The following is an 18779-nucleotide window of genomic DNA, read 5'->3' on the forward strand; positions in this document are numbered from 1 at the left end:
AGTGGGACTGGACACTCCTAATTCCCCTTTCCTGATCCCCCTCTCTCCTCCTCCTTGTACTCTAGTCTAGTCACTCAGCCCTCCTCACCCCTCCCAACCTGTAAATTAGGCTGGAATCTCTGACTTTGCTGGCTGCTTGCATTGCATTGCAATGCAATGCAAACAGCCAGCAAAGCAAGCTTCCCGCCATTTTTTGCAAGATGGGAGGGGTTAGGAAGAGGTAGTGAGTCACTCACTCCTTCTCCCCCTCCCCTCTTCTAAGAAAGCACGGGAAGCTTTAACTTCCTGCAGAACTTTGCTGGCTGTTTGCATTTGCAAACAGCCAGCAAAGGGCTGCTGCTGGCTAACCCAATGCTTTCCGAAGCAATCGGAATTGCTTCGGAAAGCTTTGCTTCGGTATTTCTGAATCAGGACCGATTTGGGTTTTTTTTTTCTGAATTGGATACCCGAAGCGCACATCCTTAGTAAGCATATAGTCATGATCTAAACTTAAAATATGAAGCACTTCACAATTCCAATGAATTAATAGCAGTATTTACTCCAAAGTGCTTTTTTACTTTGAAGTAAGTCTAACCGTTACCTCATCATAGTAGCCAACGCTGTTGCAAAGAACAAGCCAACACATGACAAAATGGAAGGGCAGGGGATGATCCACCATCTCCTGTTCCTTAAATAGGAAAGAGAAGGAGAAAACACTGTTGTTTAGGTACGAAGGTGTTGTTGACCTTACCTCAAGTGGTCCGGGATCAACGTGCTTGGAAAGACTGAATTTCCCATATGACTCTCCTTTGCTGAGGTCTTCATCAGCGGTCCGGGGTGGCCTCGTATCGAAAGTTCAGCGGGCCGTAACCAGAAAAACTTTTTAAAAGTAGAAGTGCTCATACTTTGGGTCTACTTCCCCAGAGACAGCTGCTTGGCAATTTTTCCTTCTTTCCTGTTGGCCAAAATAGTTTAATTTGATTAAGCGTATGGGGAGTGAATAATATACTGTGGTTCTATTGCCAATTTACTTCCTTTTTATTTTTATACATTTTTAAACTGCTTTGTATCTACTTGATGGAAAGATGGTGTGTGTGTGTGTATGTTACTGCAAGTTGCAGCTTACTTATGGCACCCCTGTAGGGTTTTCAAAGCAAGAGATCATCAGAGGTGGTTTGCCATTGTCTGCTTTTGTATAGCAACCTGGGCCCACCTTGGTGGTTTCCCATCCATACTGACCAGGGCTGACCCTGCTTAGCTTCCAAGATCTAGTGAGATCAGGCTACCTGGACTATCTAGGTCAGGGTGAAAGGTGGTACACGTATTTTAAATAAGTTATTTAAATAAATAAAACATAACCTCTGCCATTGTTAACATTTTTCAAATGTACAATCTAAGTGAGCAAAATATTTGTTTATATAAAAACAGCATTAAAACAGAAAAAAATCTTAACAACCATAACATCAACATAAAGCGACAATGGTGCCATCCTAAGCAGAGTCACACCCTTCTGAGCCTTCTGACTTCAGCGGACATTGAAGGGTGTAACTCTGCTTAGGATGGGACTGGCAGCCAGTTCTTTCTTGATTAATTTTTTCTCTGACTTATTTAACTTCAGTGTTTTAGTAGCTTCATGGACACGTACAAGCAGCACAATCCAGAAGACCAGTCAGTAGTTAGCAAAATGCAGAAGAAATACTGGAAAACAAAACAAGTCCTAATTAAAGTTACTGGAAAGAAAGAAGATGAACACGTGGTAGCGTCTGATGCAGAGTTAGATGCCAAACTAGAGGTAAGTGCACCCCTTGTCAAATGAGCGTTGAGTGACCAGCATGTGTGGAGTTTTCCGCACAGGGTTTTCCCGTCAGCTCTGCCCCCCCCCCCCCCCCCGTGCGGCTTTGGTTTATCTCAGTCTGTTGCTGTGCTGAGAGCACACGCCATGTTTTGCCATATAAATAACTGGGATCTCGTTGAACCACTCCTCCCCCTGCCTACCTTTTCCTGCCTCATGTTTGTTTTCAATCTTTTTTTAAAAAAATGTCAATTTTGTATTGCTATATGACCTACTATTGTAATAACAGGTGCAACCGGTTCTGTGAATCCCCTAATTTCATTTTAAAAAAGTAAATTTCTAGCCTGTTCCATTGCAGAGATATGCTTTTGCCCCAACACCTCAGATATGACCCAGGGTAACACAGACACCAATTCTGTGGGTTCAGCTAGTTTCTTTTATTTACCTTCAACTTCAACTGCTGATCTCCGTCAATGCTCATACCATAAGCCAACTCTCTTCAGGGCAGTCTGCACAAGGAGCCTCCTTGGATGCCCACCTGGCAAGTCCACCCTGGCTCCAAACATGGTTGGCGGCTCTCCCTGCCCTTGTTTATCATAGCCTGCACAGCCTCCTGCGCCAAGAGGTTCCCAGCTTCACCTGCGTCCCCTGACAGGGCACAAGGCACCTACCAAGTTCAGGAGATGACACTCAGCACCCAGGACGTTCCTTCACAGCACCACCCAACCACCTGGCATGTGATGGCCTGGTCTGGCCACACACACCCCATTGCCGAGATGCCTCAGGGTGTTTGCCCTATCTGTCCTGAGTAACCCGTCCTATTCCTGCAAGCTTGCTGTGCCCTAACCAGTTTTTACCAGGCCTGTTAAAACTCCTACCACCACGTAATCATGGAGCAGGCGAAGAACAGCCCCCTCTTTTGCTAATCTGAGGGAAACCCAAAATTTCTGCTCTGCCCCAATTGGCAACCAGCTATTCCCATGATGTGTCTCAGGAGGGAGGGTGGGTCCGTCTCTGTGGCAGATGGAGGCTGAGGGAGAGGGCAGCTCGCTACATCCCTTGCTGCCCAGTCTGGATTGGCCGAGTCACCTACCCCAGCCCCTACCCATCATGCCTTGTGCCAAATTAAGTGGGCTGGGACAAAACTGGTCCATCACTGGATGCCATGAACGTCACTTTTTCTTATATCTCTGCAAGGGAAGGGGCTAGAGACTTTCTTTTTTAAAATGAAAGCTGGGAATTCAGAGAACTTGGTGCAACTATTATTGCAACAGTAGGTCAGTGTAGTGATATTAAATTGATGATGCTTTTAAAAAATTAATCTCTGGTGTCCTAGTGGAGGGGGAGGTAGCCACTTCTGGTGACAGAAAAAGCAGCATGGTTTGAAAAGCACATAGCCACTGCTACTCTGGGCTCTGTTCCAACAGAGGTCAGTTTGCCCTGCTGGTGCCAGTCTCTGCCTCCTGGCTCTGGGTCAGCCTGGGCAGGGCTCTCCAGTTTGGACCACCGCAGAGGGGGGGGGCTTAGGTATGGGTGGCAGAGGTGCTCCTCTTTTATGCTTCCCCATGCAAAGACTGGCACTGTGTTAGTGATTAATCTTTTTAAAAATTCAGCAAATACGTATAAAAATATAAAAGGAGGGAGGTGCTGTGACGATACCGATGACGCCACTGATGACAACAGCACCCTCACTTGCAAATCCTGGTTATGTAATGTTTGTGGGGAAGAAAATAAACAGACTCCACAACTGTAAAAATGCAAAGGGAGGGCAGACATGGGGAAGACCCAGACCCAAACGAATTTCAGTGCCTGGGGACTGACTGCTAAGAAAATCAGGAATAAGTTGAGTACATGGTGTGAGAGTCCTGTGTCACACCATAGAATTCAAATTAAAACATTGTTCATATTTCTTCTATACTTGTAAGGGTTTTTTTTTAAGGATCTCATGTAGAATTTCAGTCAGGTAGCAGAACCCTGCACATATTTTTGTTGTGATAGTTGTGCGCCTTGCTTCTAACTCCTAGGTTCCTGATGTTCCCAGAGGGACAGAGGGAGAAGCCTTGCATATGTACAGCATTCACTGTGAAATTTAATTTTTTATGTATTTTAAGATTGTGGAGGCCAATGGAAGATGCTGCTACAGGGAAGCAGTATGAGAATACACATGCATAATCAGTTTTTTTTTGCAGTCAAAAACATATGCAGTGTTAGAATATAGTCTGCTGAACATGAGACAATGCTGATGGCTTCTCATGGATAGTTTGTGAACTGAATTGTGGGGTGATCAAGCAGCTCTGATGTTAAGCTTGTGCCTGAGGTTTGCCAGTTCAGTTCATTACCATTGTCGTCATTTTATTGTTTGTATGCCGTTGGCCAAATCAATATACCAACAACCCCTTTTATTTTAAAGGTTTTCCATACCATTCAGATGACTTGCACAGATCTTCTGAAGACAATTGAAAAATACCAGCAAAGACTTAATGGTAAAGTTGCCAGACCTCATTTAGTTATACAGTAATTATTTATGTTTGCAGTATCCATGTACAATTCCTTAAGCTGCTCTGAGTTGCTGTAGTATAGTGGTTTTCACTTCCTGTTTTGGTACATCAGTGCCACTACCTGGCCTTTGTAGGATTTACCTGCTGAGAGGACCATGGCTCCTAGCTCCCCTTGCCTGCATTGCCATTCTAAGGACATGCCTTGTGCCTGTATATCCTGCTGTGGAGCATCTGGTTACCACAGAGACCACTTACTGCAAATAAGCATCACTGGGGGAATAGCAATTTGCCAACAGATCATCTCCTTCTCCTGGCTCCTATTTAAATAGCGTGTTTGAACAATGGAGGACCAGCTACCAACATTAAAAATTACAAGGCATTTATTAAAAAAGAAATGTCCACATGGATATTGTGGCATTTTGCCCTCTTTATGTGACATGTGTATTGCCGCCTCCCTGATTTCCTTAGTGGTCCCTTAGATATTCACTGCCCTAGTTCTCTATGACTTATTGTATAGGAAGTCTTAGCTATAGGTGGTGGTGGTGGTAGTAGTAGTAATAACTGCGCTTATATACTGTTAGTGACAGAATGGTCAGCACATGGGAGTGGCTATGAGGTAAAAATAGATCCTTTATTCTGGATGAAACAGGTGTTTTACTTAACCAGAAATAGAGTTTTTTTAATTACATATGCATAATGGTTTCAGAGTAACTTATAAGTTTATTGGTTTCAGAACAGCTCATAAGCTTCATGGTTTCAAAAGGTTTTAAAACATTTATACACAGACCCAGTCGCAAAGAATAATCTTCTCCACAATAGTCATTTGGGCTAAAAATATCTCTCTCCCAAAGAGAAGAACATAAAATTCTACGAGTTCCCAGAAGTTCACTTGCCACATAGGCAGATTTTATCCACCAAGTAAACACAAAGACTTCCTCTCTCAGCATTTCACTCACAGAATAACATTGTCCTCTCACCCACACAGCCTGTCTGATTCATTGACTGCTTCCCCTCAGAACTCTTGACTTAAACTGCAGTTCACTCCACTCCTGAGGGCACAGTTACCATCCAGCCACAGCAATCTTCACTCACTCATCCAGCCCTCTTCCTCTTTCCTTTAGAAGCCTGCATTTTAAACCATAGTAACACACATTCAAAACCCCACATTAATTAGTGGAAATAAAATACACAAACTATTTGCGTGATAAAATATTACACATACTCTCAACACAGCAACAGATTAAGAAGGATGCAGAGGAGTTAGCTGTGTTAGTCTGTAGTAGCAAAATCAAAAAGAGTCCAGTAGCACCTTTAAGACTAACCAACTTTATTGTAGCTTAAGCTTTCGAGAATCACAGTTCTCTTCGTCAGATGCATTGTGATTCTCGAAAGCTTATGCTACAATAAAGTTGGTTAGTCTTAAAGGTGCTACTGAACTCTTTTAGATTAAGAAGGGGAACCAAAAGAAAGGTGTAAACATGCAATGCCTCTACTCCTCACTTGGTACATGCTCTTGCAGCTCTTATTCTAAGGCAGGCTCTGTTACTTAGAAGTTACAGTGTTCTAAAAAGTGTCCAATTACCTTGAAGTCTTTGTTGCGGCCTGTAGTCCTTTGTCCCCTCCACATGGCAATGGCAGCCTTCAGCAGGAGCCCAGGTATGAGACCTCCTATTCCCTAGATGGAAACAGTCAAAGAGACTTCCCATCCGTTCCAAAGGGTTTTATCATCTCTGTTTGCCCACCCTTTTGTGGGTCAAAGAAGCTTTTCCTGACGTCTCCAGGAAGAGACTTTCTACAATTTAAACCTCCCAAAATCTCTGTCTCCTGCTAGGTGTCACTATCTAGCAGAAGGAAGTGTAAGTTGATCACTTCATTGTCTCTGGCATCAGTTCTCTGCTAAGAGAGAGGGTGAAACTTCTTAAAATTATATGTGGAGGCTAGGCTACTGTCCAGACCTCCAAAGTAAAACACATTTCTCCGTGTTTCTCTTAATGAAACAGAATCTTTTCAGCCTGCCTGAAATAGAGTTTAACATGAAGCTTTTGGCCTCCTTCATTATCAAAAGTTCATCCAATAAAACCCTAGTTTATTGTGTATACAAAGTGTATCTTGGTACCTTAAAGACTAATGGATTTAGTGTAACTTAAGCTTTCCTTGCATTTTCAGAAGAAGGCTGTGGTCCATAAAAGCATTATGCCATAATACAGTTTTTAGTCCTGAAGGTGCCATTGTGTAACCCCTTGTTGGTTTTACAACAGATGAAATATAGCAATCCTTCTTCCATCTGTCTTTATTAATGTTTTGTACCTCCTGGCAACTATTTTAAAATATGTGTTAGTATATATTAGAAATATAAATCAACTTATTTGCCGTTCTTTCTTTCATAGCTATTTCTGAGCAAGAAAATGAGCTAGGGCTCTTCTTAAAGTTTCAGGCAGACCGAGGTGATGTTCAAATTGTCAGAATGATTGATGCCACTGGCAAGGCCCTCTGTTCGTCTTCCCAGCAAAGGTTCATGTTTTTTTATTATCTAATTTACTCAAAATTTATTTTGGTACTATTGCTATAAAATAATATACTGAGTACATGTAATTCTTATTTGGTACTCCAGAGCACAAGTAGGCTGTATAGAGAAGGACTGCATCAGGATATTAAATTTATAAAATCTAAACAGTTCATAAAAGTAAATAAAATCCCACATGTACACTTCCTTATTGCCTGATTATCTGTCTTGAACAGTTAATCACGCTAAGAGTGTAATCTTCTGCAAAGTTACATCCTTCTAATGCCGTTGACTTCCACAGACTTAGAAAGTATGACTCTGTTTAGGCCTGTGCAGCTAAATGTTGAAAATGATATTTCATAATCATTGATGAATGAATTTATGTTGGCTTTGACCCAGTAAATCTGAAAGGGGGCTTTAATCTTTGTTCGCTCAATCAGGGATGTTTTCAACAGTGTTTACTTTTTGTAAAACAAAAAATCTGCTGTTTAGGATTAATAACTAGGATAATGTTTTATATTATTTTACATTATTTTCTTTTGCACATTCCTCCCAACTCTTACTCAATTTTTTATCAACTCATGCCTTTTATATAAGCCCTTTCACAGCCAGTGCAGATGCAGTGAGAGTGGTGAAGAGGTTAGGTGTAGGTTGTTGGGTCATATGTTTCTTCCCCCTCATTCTCCCCCCCCCCCACCACCTTCAAAGTGCCTTTTCTTCCTCTTGCAGGAGAAGGAAGAGAGGGAACTTGGCTAACCTGCACTGGGCTTTGCGGGTAGAGACAAATGTTTGGAAACTGCAGCATAAAAATGCTACAAAATTTTAAAAGGCCACCAGTGAAATTGTAAGCAGAGTTACTCCAGTCGAAGCCCTTTCATTTCAACGTCAACATGCAGTGAAATCAGTGGGCTTAGACTGGATAACTCTGCTTATGAGTTCACTGCACATCAATTAACAATTCCCATTTGCAATCCAAGATGCATAAAAAATGCTGTAATTTGCTACTGTGAGTCCAAAGCAGGAAAATTATGGGTGGAATTAAGCAATCCATCCGAAGGCAGCCACTGGCAGATGCGGACCTTTGCAGATTTCCCCTCCTTCCAGCAGTCCCTTCCAACCCCAAGAAAATTGATTCCTGGAGTTAGTGAGCTAATGAAAGCTAGGTCAGTAGATCATGTGGGTCCTGTGCCTCTGGGGATCAACTTCCTTAAGATAATAAAGGGGAATGTGGCAAACATCCGCACTCCTTGTCATGACTGGATCTAATCACCCATCACCATAGGTCTGAGCATGCAAAAGACCACAGAATAGTACTTACCATGGTGGAACATATAGAAATTGCTCATTCTCCTCTCCATGCTCTAATGTTGCCATACTGCCATTGTAGTTTTGACATAATCCAGTAATCCACTGTCTATTTCTCTTTATCTTCAGGCTGGCTCTCTGTACTCCTTTGTCCCGCCTTAGAAAAGAACTTGAAACATTTAGTCAGCAGGCTGTAACTGACACCTTGTTAACAATCAATCGAATGGAGCAGGCCCGCACAGAGTACAGAGGGGCTTTACTGTGGATGAAGGATGCGTCCCAGGAATTGGACCCTGATGCCTGCAAGCAAATGGAGAAGTTCAAAAAGGTGTATATTCTCAACGCAAAGCTGTTCTAAGCCTTTTTCCCTCTTGAGAAAAGATTAGGTGTTGGCCTGGAGCACATGCACTGCCTTTTCTAGCCCTCCCCAATCTTTCATTCTAACAAAAAGGGAATTGCCCAGTTGAGAGATCACACAATTATTTGAATCTCGCTAAGGGTACAAGATACAATCCACTTTTGTGGCTTGTAACGGAGGAGTTAAAATGAAGGAGGAAATGCTTTTTAAATATCTTAATTCCTGAGAGTCCAGGTAGCCACATTGGTCCAAATAAAAAATGCTTAAAAGCCATGTGATATGTTATCTTAAGACTAATGGAAATGACAAAAGAGTATGCAAGCTTTTAAGTTTTCCAGAACATCTCATCAGGCTGAATGTTTAAAAAACAAGACGAGAGGGGCTATGTGTTTCAAACCTTTTGTCTACATTCTGTGTAGAGCAGTCTGCAGACTTAATAGGCACCAGATGGAGCTGGCATCATGTTGCACCTTTGGCCTTCTGTGAAAAAGGTGAGACAATGACAGCCTCGAACTGCAAATATAAAAATCAGTGGTTAACTAAATGCCTTTTTAATTTCAAATGTAACAGAACCCACTTAAAAGTTATTTCTCCTCCTGAAAAACCCTTTCAATTTTCTTGTTTCTTGTTGCAGGTTCAAATGCAGGTGAGAAATACCAAAACTCAGTTTGACAAACTGAAGATGGATGTTTGTCAGAAGGTAGACCTTCTAGGAGCTAGCCGCTGTAATATGCTATCACATTGCCTTGCTATCTACCAGGTATCTGTTCCAGTTTTAAGCAGCATTGGTACTCCCTAGACCATGAATGCATTCATTTATATGATATTTATTAATATAATAATTTAGATCTTGCTTTTTTCAGAGTGAGGGCAATGTATTAAGGATACTGAGCTGAAGTAAGATATTTAGACCCTGGGATATTTTGTGTGCTATTCTGATATTGTATTGTTGTTTTATTTACTGCTATTGTTAATGATTTTATAACAGTAAAATAAAACAATATGACATCAGAACAGCACACAAAGTACTCAAGATATAAATACAATACAATAAAACTTCCTCAGATCAGTAAATTGTAACCTGTGGTGAACAGAAGATAAATGAGTTGCTTCTTGTGTAAAGCATCTGATGAAGTTAGAAGAAAGAATTTTGTCATTGTTCAGCTTAAGAACAGATGACGCTGACAACTGCCTAATAACTGTAAGCAAACCAGATAATTAAAAAGAGAATAAAATTCAAAGCAATATAGAGGCAAGAACAAAAAAGGTATTTGCTGCCAAAGACCCATTGGAATAAGGCTGCCTTACACAGTTTCTTAACAACAGCCATAAGAACTGCATGTATTTCCTTAGATAGACCATTCCAAAAAATTGGTGCCACCACCAGGAAGGCCAGGGCTCTTGTGGAGGCCAAATGCACCTCCTGAAAGGAGGGAATTGACAGCAGGGACTGTTGGGTGGTAGGAAATACTGCCTTTCAGACATGTGGGTCCCTTGTTAGTGGCCAGAAGAACCCTTCCTCACACTTTATGGATAGAATATCATGAATGCCCCTTCCCCATATGCCATAAGCACAATGCACTGCCTGGCCCCGAATGGATGCCAACCAGACAGGAGCCTGGAAATTTAGCAAGAAGTGAGTCAGAGTGGCTGGCTGACCAGTGGCCCCCTCCTTGCCCCAGAGAGATGCATCACTTGGGATGAGGAGGCTCCCAGGAAGCTCCTGACTAATCTCGACGCCCAGCCTGACTTCCCCTCACCCACTGACCTTGATTAAGCACCGCCTAAAACTAGTCAGCCAACCTGGTAGTTGTTCCCACTCGGTGCTCAAAGGGTCATCAAGCACCTTTCGCACCTATAGTCCACCTTAGGAAGCCTCTTCCAACTCCATTGTCCACCTCTAGGGACAGCCATTAAGTGACTGTTTGGGGGGCAAAGATGTCAGCTTGCCCCAGGGAGCATTTCGCCCTATAACTGGGGCCCCCAGCCATCTGCTCTGTGTGTGTCTTGGGACTTGTCATACACCCCCAAATTTGTTTGGGCCTCTTTTTCTCCTCATGAAATGCTGGTCATTTTTCTGCTGCCTCCGTAAACCTCTCCAAGATTGGTAATTATTGCCTTCCCTAAACTACTTTCTCCTCCATTCCACCCGGATTTTCTTAGTTAGCCTTGTATACATGCTGTGTGTCATTTTCTCTGTGTTTGCCCTTTTTATTTTCTCTTTAATAAAAAACTTTTCCAGTTGAACATCTGCCTGACTTATTTGAGAGTTCTCTAAGAGAATAATCCCTGTAAACATTGGTGGAGGTTCCTAGTTACCTCTTCTTGCTTGCCTCCTTAATGCTAATTCCCCCAACCAATTAAGCAGACCTCCTGTTTGGGTAACACCCAGTCATGAAATGTTAAAACCAGGACTTCAGATTGTGCCTGAAAACAGATTGGAAGCCAATGCAACTTGCAAGGTTGGGGTAATGTGCTTCTGCTGTCCGACTCCTGCTGGCAGCTGCATTTTTCACGAGCTGAAGGTTCTGAGTCACCTTCAAGTCTGATCGGGAGGATGCAGAAACATGAATCAGTGTGCCTAGGCCAGTGGAATCAAGAACGGGAAAGGGAGCTTATGAATATTATGTAAATGATAGCATAGCAGCCTTCTTCTTCTTTTGGGCTCTGCCTCTCCTCTTTCAGTTCTTGGCCCCACTGCTCTAATTTGCCTACTCTGGGTTCAGTCACTTCTGCTGCAGATAAGCTGAAAAGTTGGACTTAGCCATAAAGGTTTCTTCAGTGGGGGTGAAGCCATCCTCCTCTAGGAGCCAAGCTACGAGTGACGCCTGACCCAGGTCGGACACTTGTCAGCTTCCCTCAAGTTTTGATGGGAAATCTAGGCATCCTGGTCTTGCAGCTGTAATGGAGAGCCAAGCTGTAAAACCAGGATGCCTACATTTCCCATCAAATCTTGAGGGAAGCTGACAAGTGTCCAACCTGTGTCAGGCATCACTTGTAGCTTGGCTCTAGGTTATGCTCCCTACTCCTTCCAAGACAGGGTTTATTCAAATTAAACTGATTCTTAAGAGGACCACTAGGGGGTGGACCTTTCCCAGTCCTTTCCAAAGCCAATCTCCCATGAAGGAAAACCAGAACATTTACTTTCTCCTGTGGAAGTTGTCTGCTAGTGTGTCCCAGTGGAAATGAACTTCATACAACATACAGCCATGGACTGAATAAAAGGAAGAGGATCTTGAGCAGTCCCAGACTGGGTGGGTGAGGATGAGTTCATCCCCCTGAAGAGAAGAAGTCCTCATACGGTGAGCCCAGTATTTCATTCTTCAGTGGGGGGTGGGGGTGGGGGGAGTCATCCAGCAGCTAAGCCCCGTCAGGAGGGAAGGAGCTCAGGATTGATGATCTACCACCACCTGGAGTTCTCGGTGCCCAAAAGCAACCTCCGCCCAGGCCACCTTGTTAATTTTATAATGCCTAACAAAGGTAGGAAAAGATGACCAGGTGGCTTTGCTGTATATTTCATCAATGGGAAAGGCTGTTGAAAAGGTTGCTGATGTCGTCGCTGCTCTGGTTGAATGGGCCATGACCAGGAAGGTGCAATGCTTGATATACCTTAGAAATACATTGTTGAATCTACCAGGCAGCAGCAGCCCGAGAAACTCTCTTCCCCAAGGTGTGATGCAAACTGTGAGATGCAAACAAGGCATCTGAATGTCAAAGAGGGTCCATTCTCTTGATATAACAACACAATGCTCTGTGTCAGTCTATGGAAAACAGGATACGTGGAATCTGACTTCCCCCCTTGCAGCAAGAAATCCAAGTTCCCTTGAGTCAAGGGTCTTTTTATTGAGAAAGCAAATTATAGCATATATATGTCCATAGGATACACAGAAGCAAAAGTAGCGCCTGGCTGTACACAGAACACTTGTTGAGAATGACGTAAAGAATGCTTGCTACACCGTTCCAGCCCTTCCCTGTAAGCCCCCCACCCTCAGTGCCCAACCAGCCTGGCATAGTCTCTGGGAGCAGAGGAAGGAACCGTCCCAAGGCCGCTGTGGCGAGCCATCCGAGATAAGCATGCTGTCTTCCCAGGAGCTGGATAGCCTGTGAAAAGAATCTACACACAATACATAAGTGGATTGCAAAACTAGTGAAGATGGAGGAACTGTGGGCAACAGACGTGACACTCTGCAGGCATCTAACTTGTGCCACGATTTTCCTTTTTCATGTACTGGGTTCAGACAAAAGGAGGACAACATGACTTATGAAAGAAGAGCTGTCCTTGGAACAAAGGGGAGGTCTAGTTGGAGAATGCCTTCTGTTGAAAGGTACATAACTCTTCCTTCGCTGACAGAGTTGAGAGTTCTCATATTTTTCTAGCAGAAGTGATTGCTACGAGGAAGGTGACTTTCCAGGAAAGCGACATTAGTTCTATTTTCCTTACAGGTTTGGCTGAGTCAAAGCCTTCAGTACCTTGTTAAAGGTCCAAGTCAGAAACCTGTGATGAACAGGAGAAGATAGATAAGTAGGTCCTTGCATAAAACACCTGATGTTACAGGAAGAGAGAATTCTGTCATTGGTCAGTTAAAGAATAGAAGACAATGCTGATAACTGCCTATTCAGTGTGTTTTGTCAAGAGCCCTGACACAAACCATCACAGAGAAAGAAGGTCATGTTCTTTTTCAGAGGGAGAACAGGAGGATCCATGCCCTTTCTTCTACGCTACCTGTGGAATGCCTGTAGAGGCCGTAGGAGGGAACTTGCTTGGAAACAGGCCCATTTAACCATGTCCGTGGCTGAGAGACCATGATGCCCAGGAGTTTTGTTAAGACCATGACATCTTGTGCCTTCTTCATTATGAATCTTTGGGCAACCTGGATTAGGTTGACCTGCTTCTCTTTTGTAAGAAAGACCTTCCCCTGAGATGAATCATTGTTCCCAGATGTCCTGAGTCAGGGTCAGAGGGCTTTGGGGGACATTCACTAAGAAACCATGATAATGCAGAAGATGTAGTGTCTTGCCTAGATCTTGTTGAGCACATTCCCCGGATGGAGATCTTATCAGCAGGTCATACATGGTAACCTTGAGTTTGGAGTGATGCCACCAACACAATCATGATCTTTGTAAACACCAAGGATGATGAAGATAGGCAAAACATAAGGCTTTATACTGGTAGTGCAAACCATTGTAGGTGAAGCAAAGGAACTGCCTGGAAGTGGGGTGAATGGGAACATGCAGGTATGTTTCTTTAAGGCCAGTTGAGTTCAAAAAGTTTTAGTGGAGACCTTCTAGAATGGATCTGAGAGATTCCATTCAAACCTAGCATTTTATAACACTCTTGTTGAGGCACTTCAAATCCAGGATTGCTCTCCACTTGCCTTATTTTGGCATCAGGAAAAGGATGGAATGCATGCTTTGAAGAGGTGGTGCTGAGGCACTTGCTCTATGGTTCCAAATTGCAGGAGATGTCCTATGGCTGAATCATCAAGGAGTGTCGCAGGGGGTTCCCAGATATTGGGGAAGGGACAGATCTGAAGAGAGGACAGCTTGCAAGCTATCTTGTAACCGGGTTGAACAGTTTTCCTAACCCCTCTGTCTTGAGTGGCTGAACCACTGCAGCTTCCCCGCAATAGTACAGTCAGGTGGAGATGAACTTTTTGCTGAACTGACGATTGTCTATTCTGGGCTGGCCAGGGGGAGAGGCTGATACCTGCTCCTGATCCAAGGTGCCAGGAACCTCTTTTGTCCCTATTGGAAGGAGGAGTGAACGGAGCCCTGCAATCCATTCAGAAGGCCTTTGTCTTAACAGAGGAAGAGGAGGTGGGTGACATAGCCCTCTTTTTCTCTTTGGTCTTGAGGTGGTTCCTCAAAAAGCTTCTGGCCAAGGAATTTTTCCATGAAGAGACTGGACTTGAGAAGGAGGTTGACCTTCAAATGTTTAAGCCACCGTCAGATTGCTGTAACAGACAATGTTGGCTGATTGAGCAAGGACAGAGACCTGAAGAGCATCCTGAGAGGTATTTGCCATGAACTTGACTGCCCGTTTGATTTTCAGTAATGTCCTTTTGCTGGTGAGGTGATTGGAGTTCGAATTTTGCAAAAGGTCATGTGTGTCAGTTTCTGTTCAATGGATCTTCTCAGAATATCTGCCCCAATCAGACCAGGCAGAGACAGATTTGGCAAATGCTTTTATTCAGCAATTCCAGTACAACCAACTAACATAAGGCAATTGCTGAGAATGACCGTTTAACTGTAATAATGCTGACTACATACTCCTTGGCCCTCCCCTTTTCCCATGGAACGGAACTCTTGGCTTTGACAGCCTTTCAGCGCTAGGAAACTCAGCTGCAACGATGTAACTTTCCTACCTTATATGACGGACAGGTTTTAATCCCCGGCAAACATCAAACTGCAACTATGTAATTTCTCTACCTTGTATGCCAGACAGGTTAACCCCTGTCTGACAGTGTGCCCATATAACAATGGCTCAGAAATTAGAGAGAACATTGGAAGTCCTAAAAGCCAGGGAGGAAGCTTCATGCAAGAACTTCAGCGCAACTTCATTTTTTCTGTCTGTGGCGTCTTTTAAGGTACTATTTCCATCCTTAGACAAGATAGTTCCATTGAGTAGAGCTGCCACCAGGCATTGACCAAGGGGACTTTTAGGTCCTCCATAACACAGAGTAGACTGCCTCGGGTAGGGCCCATTTAGACCTCATAGCATCCTCGAAATGCTCAGGAAAGGGGCAGAGAGAGGAAACCGCCATAGGTTTCTTATAGCCTCATCTATGGAATTCTGCTTATAGTTAAGCACTTCTGTAACTTTTGGCAAAAGTCTCAAAAACCGCTGTGCTGGAATAATCTAGTAGAGGTTTCAAAGGAAACTATGTCTTCCTTTGACCATTCTCCTTTCTCTTTTTCAAAAGTTGCGGACATGGTTCCCATTGCCAAGTGACATTCCTCAGTACGGCCAGTAGGTAGAAACAGAGCTGGAACGGACCCAAAGGGCCCTCTAGTCCAATCCCTTGCAAAGTGCAGGAAATTCACAGCTCCCCTCACCCCTCCCATGACCCCTGGTCAGTGACCAGAGGAAGGCAAGGATCTCCAGGAACCCTGGCCAATCTGGCCTGGAGGAAACTTCGTTCCTGCCCCCCAAGTGGCAATCGGTATTACCCTGGGCACATAAGAAGGGGCCATGATGGCTGAGCACTGTCTCATCCCTTCCTGCCCTTCTTTCCACTATGGCAGTTGCCTCCCACACTTGTCATACTCATGCTGATTTCCCTACAGAAAGGAGGACCATTGAGAAGCCTTCTGCAAGAGGCCCATTCTGTGAGACACCCCCCTGGAGTCCAGAAAAGAATGTGAAGAATCATCTCATGATTGGGGCAGGAGTGCAGCTCCCTTCCTGCAGCTTCTGAGGTGTCTTCTTAGCATGTGGAAGACCTCCTGAGATGAGGAATCGATCTATTGGGTGTCGCCTCTTGTGATGCCTGTTGTCGGGCTCATGACAACTGTTCTCATACTTTTTCCTCTTGGAAATTTCTGTGAGTGAGCAGGAAATTGCCAAGGCACAACTGCCTGGGGGCCAAAGACCGCTTGAGAAGCTAGAGGATTAGGTAGGCATAGTAGGAATGGCATATGAGAGAGCGCTCCCTGTTGCAGCCAATCCAAGGTGCTCAGAAGAGGAGGGAAGCCAGGAGAGTAAGGAAAGGGCGGCTGCCCCGAGGGAATTGTTGCAGCTGTATTGCTTTAAGCTGCCTACCAAGGAGCTGAGGGGTCAAAAAGAGAGAGCGTTCCCAACATTCCATGGGTGTGGGGGGCTAAGCTGACCCAGAAAACACTGGCATGCCGGTTCCTGCCCAAACTGCGGGGGCGGAAGAAGCTTGTCAACGTTTGAAGTCTGAGTGAGCAAAACTGGAGCCTGGGCTGCTGTTGGGCCAGGGGAATCCTGGAGCAACAACAGTTTGGATTGGTGCGGTTACGAAGGAGTGTGCTGCAAAGAACCTACCTTGGAAGGAGTCTTCTTGGCCGTCTTCCTCTTGGCCGCTGCAGCATGAAGCTCTAAGGCAACCAAGGCAGTTGATGGTTTTCTTAACTGCCTTAAGCATGTTGAACAAGGAAATAAATCTAAAAAAAAAACCCTTTATTTTTGGGCCTACAAGAAGGAGCTGGCAGACTGAGTCTTGCCTGGAGCAGGCAGAGGTCTAGCCAGGGGAAGCTCCACCCGCTGGTGGTCCTCTTAAGGATCAGCTTCATTTGAGCAAATCCCACCCTGGAGCAAGTAGGAGGGCGACTGTTGCCCGCTGAAGGAGAACGACAGCCCTTGCAGAGCTTCCTGGTTACTGTCTCATAAAACTCTTGAAAAAACTGTGAGAGACTTCCTGAAAGTTCTCCAAGAAAGCTTGGAAGGACGAAGGCTGGGGGAGCTTAGCCTAGTTCTGTTACCTGTTGCTCCCCACCCCTCTCTAAGCAGACTAAGCTGGAAAGAATGAGGAATGCTGGTTAACAGGGAAAAGTCACTTGCAACAGCATAGGTCTTGTAAGCTCATCCTTAAGTCCTTGGCATTTTTGTGTAGTGGTTAAGAGTGAGGGACTCTAATCTGGAGGGCTGGGTTTGATTCCCCACTCCTCCACTTGAAGCCAGCTGGGTGACCTTGGGCTAGTCACGGCTCTCTCAGAGCTCTCTCAGCCCCAGCCACCTCACAGGGGGTTTGTTGTTGTGGGGATAATAACCCCACCCACCTCACAGGGTGTTTTGTTGTGGGTATCATAACATACTTTGTAAACCGCTCTGAGAGGGCATTAAGTTGTCCTGAAGGGCAGTATATAAATCAAATGTTGTTATTATTTTTATTTCTGATCACTTGCGAGCAAGCCCCTTTGCTTAATTTCCTCTGCATTACACATGGAAGGCTAATCAAACAGTTTGGTGCGATTTCTGTGTCATTAGGAGAGGCTATATGCAGCACAAGATGAATCCTGGAGCCCTGACACCGTTTTGTTTTTTAAGAAAAAATAACGGTGGAAAGGGCAGTTTGGGGTAGTGAAGCGGCCAGAATATCCTTTCCCTGCCAGCTCTGAAGTTTGCCACCTACGTATAGAAGTGGTGGGCCAGAAAACGATAAGCCAAACCGTCTCTTGTCCCTGCTCTTTTACTCAGAATGTTCTCATTCCATAATCCCTATCCCAGTGCTGCTGGGCCTTCATCATCACGCATGTGTGTACATAACACTTAGTTAGCCCCATTAACAGCCATTTAATGAACCTGACTGTTACCACAGAGCCTTGGAGTCTCGCCCCACAAAGGAAGCGCTGAAGGTCAAATGTTGCCCAATAATATTTGTGGCAAGTGTAGCTTGTCTATTGTAATACAAGCAAGTTGGAAAATACTGGCATATATATCAGATAATACTCATATTTTTACTTTGCTTACTTTAGACAACTTTTTTGCATTTCTGTAAAAAGTCATCTCATTCCATATCTGAGATTCATAGAAGCTTTGCGCATCTCCACTCAAATCATCCTGTGATGTCCAAGGTAGGTTGTTTAATTTGACTGATACAGACAGATACTGTAGGCTCCTGCTCTAGAGAGAGAGAGAGCATGCTGAGGTTTGCAGGGTAGCTTAACACTGTTGTTCCCTCTGTGTATTTATTCACTTTATTTTCAAACAGTATACTTTATTTAAAAGTACACAGTATCATAGCATATTCTACTTCTAGATGTACTATAAATTGTTTTATGTATAATCTCAGAAAGCTGCCTTACAATAGGAAAAAACGGGGGGTGGGGGGGTGGGACAGGAACATCGTGAAAGATTAACACAATAATTGCACTGTCTCAACCAAAGGTGTGAGGAAGACAGATGGGGAATGATTGGTCACTTAGGGCTAAGCTACAAGTGACCAATGACAGTTGAACGGCAAGTGAACATGTATTCCTCCCTGTTCACTTGCGCTTCACTTGATCACTACGTGAACGCAAGTGAACAGGGAGAGGAATACACACAAGTCTGTTCACTTGCATTCGTCACTTGTAGTTTGGCGCTTAGCCTCCCTTCTGACTGAAGCATAATTTGCATATAGGTAAGGATCGTTTCACACGTTGCACACAGTATTGCAATTGAAAAAACACTTAACAGGGATGACATTGAGGTGTCTGTTTACATTTTGAAGTGTGACGTTGAAACTATGCCCAGGTGTTGGCCCCAGCTGTACATTATGAAAGAGGGGAGGGCACCACCCACCTGCAGTAAAACGCAGCGTGACGTGACGCTCTCACATTAATATATTTCTCTCTCCCTATTTGTGGGGGGGGGGGGAGCAGCATGAATGTATGTCATCA

At 44.1% G+C, this 18779-nt stretch overlaps 1 protein-coding gene across 1 annotated transcript in view; it reads left to right on the top strand.

Moving 5' to 3' along the window:
- The first annotated feature begins 1612 nt into the window (after positions 1-1612).
- ICA1L (islet cell autoantigen 1 like) overlaps positions 1613-18779 on the top strand; it is a 59050-nt gene continuing 41883 nt past the window's right edge. The window contains exons 1-6 of the mRNA XM_054970143.1: positions 1613-1771; positions 4182-4254; positions 6657-6780; positions 8207-8405; positions 9070-9195; positions 17874-17972. Coding sequence (XP_054826118.1) covers positions 1613-1771; positions 4182-4254; positions 6657-6780; positions 8207-8405; positions 9070-9195; positions 17874-17972 — 780 coding nt within the window. The remainder of the gene's footprint in view (positions 1772-4181; positions 4255-6656; positions 6781-8206; positions 8406-9069; positions 9196-17873; positions 17973-18779) is intronic.

Source organism: Eublepharis macularius, chromosome 2 (assembly GCF_028583425.1).
Source record: "Eublepharis macularius isolate TG4126 chromosome 2, MPM_Emac_v1.0, whole genome shotgun sequence".
NCBI classification, from domain to species: Eukaryota; Metazoa; Chordata; class Lepidosauria; order Squamata; family Eublepharidae; genus Eublepharis; species Eublepharis macularius.